This window comes from Fukomys damarensis, unplaced genomic scaffold, assembly GCF_012274545.1.
Source record: "Fukomys damarensis isolate Sample0158 unplaced genomic scaffold, DMR_v1.0_HiC HiC_scaffold_17, whole genome shotgun sequence".
NCBI lineage: Eukaryota > Metazoa > Chordata > Mammalia > Rodentia > Bathyergidae > Fukomys > Fukomys damarensis.
This window is the reverse complement of record NW_022900929.1, coordinates 81512839-81521119: the sequence shown is the minus strand read 5'-3', so window position 1 is coordinate 81521119 and position 8281 is coordinate 81512839. Positions and strand designations below refer to the sequence as shown.

Genomic DNA, 8281 nt, shown 5'->3' with positions numbered 1-8281 from the left:
CATCCACCTGCAGATCCACGGCAGATTTTATGACTTGCTTTAAAATGCAGTTAAACCCAATTTTCTCAGCCCCCAAGAGACTTGTCCTTTTGAATTATTTAGGTTTTGCTGACAATCCCGTGACACATTACCCCTCAGCGTGATGGATCGAGGATAGAATAGATTGCTCCTGGTGCCAAAGAACGCCCCGGACACCAGTCCAGACCCAGCACAGATGGCTGTCATCTCTTTGAGTCCAGCTGTGATTAATTACAGCCAGGAGCAGGTGGAAGGCCTCTTGTGAAGCCGAGTGTCGTCTCCTTGGTGTTGAGGGGTGTGACGCAGACGTCCGCCTTCAGTGCCCTGCAGCACGGCTGAGGGCTGGGAGTGGGACGGGAATCGGGGGTGGCCTCTGCCCATGTGGAAAGGACACCTTCCGTTGTCGTGGTGGGAAAAACTGCCAGGGGACACGCAGAGCACAGGCGTGACCCCAGCTTCTCCTAGGGGGCCAGGCTGGGCTTATAGTTATATTTACGTTGCCTGAGCACAGTGTACATTGCATGAAATGATTTGTAATTCAGTGGACTGAGATTAACTGCATTTTTATCATGTCCTGCATCACAGTGACCTTGAAGCCTTTCCTGACCCCCCTCAGCCCTCAGTGTCCCCACAGGCACGCCTGGCTCCCAGCTGTGTTCATGCTCCCTCGGGCGCAGTGACCCAGAGGTGCCTCTGAGTCCCCCTGTGACTGGGAGCCACACTGGGCAGCAAGCTTTGCCACTGCGCCCGTCTGCCCCAGGGTGCTGACCCTCTGCTCCTGAATCAGCAGCGCTCTGTCCTGGTTGCTGGTCCACCCCATGTGCTCTCCGAGTTTCCAGGCTCTCATCTCAGAGCCATCTACTCTGCTCATCGGCTGGCGAAGACTCATGGAAACCCCTGTGTCGGCTTCAGGGACTCGCCTAGTGTCATGGCACTCCACTAGACTCGTAGTCCGGGATGTTCTGAACTTTTGTGTGTGCATAGAGCGGTGTAGCACACCACACGCCGGGGAGAGGAGCAGTAGTGATCGAGCAGAGTGAGTTTCAGGGAGAGGAGAGGACACTCCTGTTCCCAGCGGCTCAGCTTCTGTCTGACTTCAGTGGACAGGGTGACCCTGGGCAGTGGGGAGGGGACCTGAGGAGGGTCCTGCACACTGCACAGAAACCCCAGCACAGGCAGATGTGTGTTCCGACAAGGGCCAGGGTGGGTCCCCTGTGCCACTGTGGAGTAAGGAGCACCTTTCAGGGTGGAGGCCAGCGCAGGTTTGTCACTGTTCTTTACGTGGTCTGGGCACCCAGGAGAAATGTCCACTGTATTGTTTCTTCTGGATAACTTGCAGTACTGGTTCCCCAGAACCGACCCGCGATGAATGGCAGAGCACCCATTTCAGCAGAAGTGGACTCAGTTGAAAGCATGATATATTGACAACTCAGGACAGAATGATGACTGGTAAGGGAAGGGAAATTTAATTCTTCCCAAATTAAAAAACAGTCTCTGTGGGCATTGGTGTGGTGCATGTGATTAATTTCCTCTATCCTTTCCTCAACCACAATGGATTCAGAGAAGAGATGAAATAGTCACAGATATCCAACTATTTTTCTGATGGAAATAAAGCTAACAAACTATTATATTTCAATAGCAAAGGCATTTCAGAGACGCTATCAACAAACTAACGGAAAATGAATTATTTCTTTTCTGCTGAAGCTGAGTTTGAAGGGATCTCGCATGCGTTCCTTGTACACCATACCCTGGGTGCGTCTCCATAAATCTGAGTGGCTTCACTAGCAATGGCGACAGCACCCACTGACTGCTTGTCTGACTGAATCAGGCCACAGAACCCTGATACACAGAACCCAGGATTTGTTTGAGGTGCTGGGGATTGAACCCAGGGCCTCTTCTCTGAGCTACTTCTTCAGCCCTTTTTATTTATTTTTAAAATTTAGAGACAGGGTCTTGCTGTAGTTGAGGCTGAGCATGAATTTGTGATCCTCTTGCCTCACCTTCCAGCGTGCTGGGTTTACATGTGTGCTGCCATGTCTAGCTGGGACCTGTGATTGTGACCGACAAAAGCCACAAGCATGACATCAGACAGCAAGGCCTTCCGCTGGGACATCAGGTGTGCTCTGCCATTCTCGGTGTTCCAGCGTGATGATCCGTATGATGGTCTCGGTGTTTCAATGTGAAGATCCGTGTGATGGTCTCGGTGTTTCAGCGTCATGATCCATGTGATGGTCTCGGTGTTTCAGCGTGATGATCCGTGTGATGGTCTCGGTGTTTCAGCGTGATGATCCGTGTGATGGTCTCGGTGTTTCAGCGTGAAGATCCGTGTGATGGTCTCGGTGTTTCAGCGTGAAGATCCGTGTGATGGTCTCGGTGTTTCAGCGTGATGATCCGTGTGATGGTCTCGGTGTTTCAGCGTGATGATCCGTGTGATGGTCTCGGTGTTTCAGCGTGAAGATCCGTGTGATGGTCTCGGTGTTTCAGCGTGAAGATCCGTGTGATGGTCTCGGTGTTTCAGCGTGAAGATCCGTGTGATGGTCTCGGTGTTTCAGCGTGATGATCCGTGTGATGGTCTCGGTGTTTCAGCGTGATGATCCGTGTGATGGTCTCGGTGTTTCAGCGTGATGATCCGTGTGATGGTCTCGGTGTTTCAGCGTGATGATCCGTGTGATGGTCTCGGTGTTTCAGCGTGATGATCCGTGTGATGGTCTCGGTGTTTCAGCGTGATGATCCGTGTGATGGTCTCGGTGTTTCAGCGTGATGATCCGTGTGATGGTCTCGGTGTTTCAGCGTGATGATCCGTGTGATGGTCTCGGTGTTTCAGCGTGATGATCCGTGTGATGGTCTCGGTGTTTCAGCGTGATGATCCGTGTGATGGTCTCGGTGTTTCAGCGTGATGATCCGTGTGATGGTCTCGGTGTTTCAGCGTGATGATCCGTGTGATGGTCTCGGTGTTTCAGCGTGAAGATCCGTGTGATGGTCTCGGTGTTTCAGCGTGCAGATCCGTGTAATGGTCTCGGTGTTTCAGCGTGATGATCCGTGTGATGGTCTCGGTGTTTCAGCGTGATGATCCGTGTGATGGTCTCGGTGTTTCAGCGTGAAGATCCATGTGATGGTGTTGGTGTTTCAGTGTGATGATCCGTGTGATAGTTTTGGTGTTTCAGTGTAATGACTGGCATATCTGAACCTCAGACAGTTACCATTTTTCTGTGTTGGAAACATTCAAATCTTTTTTCCTAGATATGTGCCAGATATTTTGAAATGTTCAATGAATAGTTGTCAGTCACCTTTCCTGATGTGTGCTACAGAACATTAGAAATCACCCTTCTCATCCAGCTGCACCCCTGAACCCCATAACCACCCTCTCCCTATCCCTCCCTTTCCCAGGTGGGACCTTTTAAATTCTATTCCAACTTTGACGCGTCAAGATCTAAATAACTGTAAAAACATTACACTCATGGTTAACTGTCTTAATGTTGTAAGTTTGCTACTTTTGCACAAATTAATCTACAAGTTAAATGCGATTCTAATTTGAAATCTAGCATAACTTTGAGAACACAAAAAGCTTATTCTAAATTTAGACATCAGAGTACTAAATGTGTTTGGAATTGCTAAATTGGTTTTGAAGTTAAGTGCAAGGAGGAGGAACATATCTCACCAGATAGAAAGGAAGGATAAACACAGCCAATAACAATGGTGGCAGTGTGGTATGGCACGTAAATGGGCTGCAGATCCAATGTCAACAGTTAGAGACTGGGAAGGGAGTTGTGGAGATGCAGCCTGACCCAGGAGGAAGACGCCAACTCAAGGCCTTAGGGTGAGAGGGGACTTGGGTCTGAGGTGCCAAGAGATCTGTTCCTATAGGGAGGACAATAAAGTTAAATTCTGAGCAGTTACTGTGCACAAAAGTGAATTATAGATGATTAAACTTGGAATAAAAGTGTAAAGCTCATAATGTTGGCCAGTACTTATGAGACTGAAACCTAAATCTTGAGGTGAGAAACTGATCAGCAGTTGAAGGGGCCAGGAGAAGATATTTGGATTGTATAAAAGCAATGTGAGATGAGTGTGAAGAATATTTAAGGAATTCTTAAAAACCAGTAGGCGAAAGGCAACATATCTGATGGAAAAATGGATAAAAATTATGAGATAGGGAAGCCCAAAGCATTGCAATGAAGATTTAGAGATAACACCACACACCCATAGGATGGAGAAAGAGATCAAACCATCCCTGTCCTAGCAGTTATATTCCTAAAAGTATAAGGGAAATTTGCTTACATTCCCTTATACTAGGGTTCTCAGCATGAAACAAGACCTTGGGGGATGTCTGGAGACAGTTTTGCTTTTTGCAGTTGGCTGTGTGTGTATTAGTTTCCTAAGACAATGCCAGAGACCCCTACAGTAAGTCTGTAGTCCCTCCACTTGCCACTTTGCAGACTCCAGGTTCCAGCGGGAGGGGCCGCAGCCAGCTGTGACGCAGTGAGTGCAGCAAGCCGGGCTGGGTGCCCCGCGCGGCAGCCGGTCCGTCCTTTCTCTCTCCCCGGGGGATGTGGTCACGGCCTCCCAGCAGACACCGACTGTGGGGCATTTCCTCACAACCGCAGGAGAAGCGCCGGGGCTGGCACTGAGAGGGCGTGGAACCTGGGATCACCTCGCTGGTCGTCTCCAAAGCCTTACACTCTGCAGAGCCAGAGAAATTAGAGATTTTACCAAAAACTGTCAGCCAAGCTGGCGAGAGACCAGGGAGGAGCATGAGGAGCTTGGCTCTGGGCCTTCGGGCCGAAGAGGTTGGGCACTCGTCGGTGGACACCAGGGTACCGAGGGGCCCAGCCTGTACCAGGCAGAGGCCCGCGTGGTATGGCATGCAGCAGAGGCCGGTGTCAGGGAGGGCTCCAACCCTAGCCCAGTGCAGCTTCCCTGGTGAGCACGGGAGAGGGGCAGGGTGAGGGCGGGACACTGGGACCACGGCGACGGGAGCACAGGTTAGTGCTTGGGAGTCACCCTCGAGCTGCCACACAATTCTGGGGGCGTCACGAAGGCAAGTGTTTTACTGCAGTGGGTCTGACCGAAAGCACGAAGTGGGAGTTAGAAAAGCAAGCTTGCACAGCGCTTCGGGAAAGTTTGCTACAAGACGGACAGGAAGGTGTCAGGGTGGAGGGTTCCAGAGAGCTCATTTGTCACTGGGGAGAAATGCGGCACGTTCCCGGGCCACTGCAGCAGGAAAGAGGGGTGCGGAGACCGAGACTGGAGCCCCGAGGACGTCTGCGCCCGGCAGGGAGGGTGCTGGCCTTCGAAATGGGGCAGAGGCGTTGGAGCTGGGCACACAGAAAGTATCCTGTGGGAAGTGCCCCACGGGCAGGAAGGCCGGAGTTTTCTCAGTGATGCGGGGATCGAGACACTGGTCGGATGAGGACAGCAGTGCAGAGTTGGGAAGCTGAGAAGACCAGTGAGGAAAACTCACCAGGGCTCGTCGGGGAGGTGGGCCAGGCCTGCAGCCCTCTGAGGTTCCTGCTGAAGACGGAGGGAGCCAGTGGTTGTGGATGGTGTGTTCTCCCTTGTGGTGCACAGGGACAGGTGCCGTGTGAGCGTGCACATCAGAGCTGCAGCTTCACCACAGCACGCGTGGCCGTGCCGATGGGAGAGGCCTGGGGCCAGGCGACCCAGGGCACACGCGGTGTTGAGTTTACTAGAGGAGCTGGCTGGAAGGAAGCAGAGAGGTCTCGGTGAGGGGAGCGGGAAGTGTGCAGGAGCAGGGGAGAGGGCTTGATGGGCCTCTCATCTTGATGGGCACGGCCATCTGGGGGTGAGGCAGTGGGTGAGCGAGTGGGTGGAGGAACGGCCTGTGAGGGGTCGCCGTGCTGGGAGGCTGCTGTGGCGTCCCGGGTCTTCCAGGCTGACACGCGTGCACGGCGAGGTGGCGTCTGTGCCAAGCCCACGCTGTGCTTTCTGGATGGGGGCCAGAGCTGCCACTTCGCACCTCTCCGTGTGGGTCCTGGGCGTCCGGCCTGGAGTCTGGGACACAGGATGTGCAGTGTGAGTGCGGGGACCGGCCTGGAGCCGGACGCCACCGCGGCTCAGTCCACTGCCTCCTCTCTTGCAGGGACTGGCCTCTGAGCTCAATCCTCCTAAACCTCCCAATTCAAGCCCGTGTCGCATTCCTGAGTCGCTTTGCGTCACCTGTTTCTGAGGTGCAGACTCTAGCGTGGTTGGAGGTGTGTGTGTGAGCGTGTGTCAAGCGTGTCAGGGCACAGCTGTGCTGTCCTCTTAGCTGCACTCCCTGGCCTGAAAGAGGGCGTGGTGGGTTCATCTGAGGGCACTTGTTATGCGGGACCAGATGGACATACAGGCTGAGGAGGGAAGGGCAGAGGACCGTGGCCGGACAGGGGGTGGCACCAGCACCACGAGCTCTGCCCTGAGCTGCCCGCGCCCTGGTGCTCACCAGTGCTCCTGTCTCTGCCTGGTTACGGTCACCTCCCCTGAAGTCAGGGTCTCTGCGGCCCCTGCGGCCGGTGGAACGTGAGTGGGAGGTGTGTGTTGCTTGTGGGCTGCGGTGTAGCCATGGGGCCCGGAGCTCTCTCTATAGGCGGAGTCTGGAAGGAGCTCCTGTGGCCTGGTCCCTGGGAATGAAGGACTTGGGGCATGCAGGCGGCATGGAGAGGGCTCTGTGTGGAAGGCGGGGTGCGTCCTTGTGATGGTGGCACAGCCCTGGCCCTCTCTGAGCTGTTCTACATTGCACGGTAAGCGTCAGTCCCCAGACAGACAGAGCCTGCCTCCCTTCTAAGCCCAAGACTCCACCCCCACTGCCGGTCGCTTCCCAGCCTCCACTCTGCCCTCTCCTCCTGTGGGCTTGATTTCCTGCCCAGTACAGTTGTCACTTGGCCTATTTTTAAGTTGTTTTTGTTTTGTTGAGCTGCAGGAATCCTTTCTAGCTTCAGAACAATCATCCTTGTCCACTCACTGTGGGTTAGTCTCTGAGGTAGCGCTGTCCTCGCCCCTCAGAGCTCCAGTGCCCGGTTGGTAGGGGCAGCAGCCAGAAGCCACGCTTCCTCCTGTGGACCTGGCTCCCCTGGGGATGCCCTTGGCCAGTACGTCCCCGAGCTGGTCCAGCAGGTGGCCTCGAGTCTCGTCCAGCTCTGCTGGTGAAGCAGGCTCTGGAGCTGGCGGTCTCCCAGGATCTCACTTCCGCTCTCTGGGGAACTGGGAAGTCGTGTTCCCCGTCTTGCCTAGGAGTGGCATTCTGGCGCAGTGTCCGTGCTCCCAGAGCCCTCCCACCAGCCACTTGGGTCTGCTCATCCTGCGGCCTGGTGCCCCGCGCAGAAGGGCCCAGGAGGGGCACTGGTGGGAGGTTGGTCTGAGAGGCCCTAACGTGGCTGGAGCTGGAGCTGCGGGGCTTTCTTTCTTTTCCTTTCTTTCAGAATTGCCATTCTGTGAGTTTCTGAAATTGAACTCTTCTTAAGTGTGGGAAGAGGAAATAGCTCGAGTTGCTAGGGCAACCATTATCTCTTAGTAATCTTGTGAGATTCTTGTCGGATCTGTGACACAGAAACCCTTTATAAAAGAGCATCAGTGTTATTTAATTCACTTCGTAGCTGCCTGCTCGTCCCTGTAGGATGGGCCTGGAGGATCGCGAACGGGTGCCCACTGCAGCACCACTTCCGTGATCGACGGCCACACACTGATCACAGCTCTGCTCCGTGGCATCCGTCTGCCGAGTCTGCAGGCCCTGCGGTGACTGTGGGTGGTGAAAGGCCCCCCAGAGCTGGTGCTGATCTGGGGAGTGCGGCTTCCTTTGCGCCCCAGGCTCGGGAGCATGCGCAGGGCACAGTCTTGGTGGAGAGCGGCTTCACTGTCTGTCCAGAGCCCATCGTGGGGCCGAGGTGGGTCCTCAGCTGTGCTGCTGTCTGGTGGGATCCGCGCCCCAGTGATGCTGGGAAAGTCGCTGTGATCGCTGCTGGGAGCGGAGCGACGGGGCCAGCGTCACATCCTGCACTGCGCACTGTGCACCAGGAGCCTCTGAGCTGTCCGTCCTCATGTGGGACGCACACAAGCACCCGCCTGTGCACGCAGTGCCCACCCACTGCACACTCCGTGTGCACACACAGGAGCTGGGCACGTGAGGTTCCATGGGATGCCGGGGGTGAAATGCGTGGCTCAGACAGCCAAGGGGTGAGGACAGCAGAGCTGCAGCCAAGCCTCAGGCCTCCTATCAGTCCTCAGCCCTGGTCCTGGCCCTGCCCCACCCTCCCACAGGTCCCCAGCCCCC

At 54.8% G+C, this 8281-nt stretch overlaps 1 protein-coding gene across 1 annotated transcript in view; it reads right to left on the bottom strand.

Annotated features, from left to right (window-relative positions):
- Window positions 1-4639: 4639 nt before the first annotated feature.
- Window positions 4640-8281, bottom strand: part of LOC117286579 (synaptojanin-1-like) — a 5152-nt gene continuing 1510 nt past the window's right edge. Inside the window, exons 2-6 of the mRNA XM_033765330.1 lie at window positions 7601-7750; window positions 7291-7369; window positions 6977-7193; window positions 5480-6030; window positions 4640-4698 (exon numbers count right to left, since the gene is read on the bottom strand). Coding sequence (XP_033621221.1) covers window positions 5613-6030; window positions 6977-7193; window positions 7291-7369; window positions 7601-7750 — 864 coding nt within the window. The 3' untranslated portion in view covers window positions 4640-4698; window positions 5480-5612. The remainder of the gene's footprint in view (window positions 4699-5479; window positions 6031-6976; window positions 7194-7290; window positions 7370-7600; window positions 7751-8281) is intronic.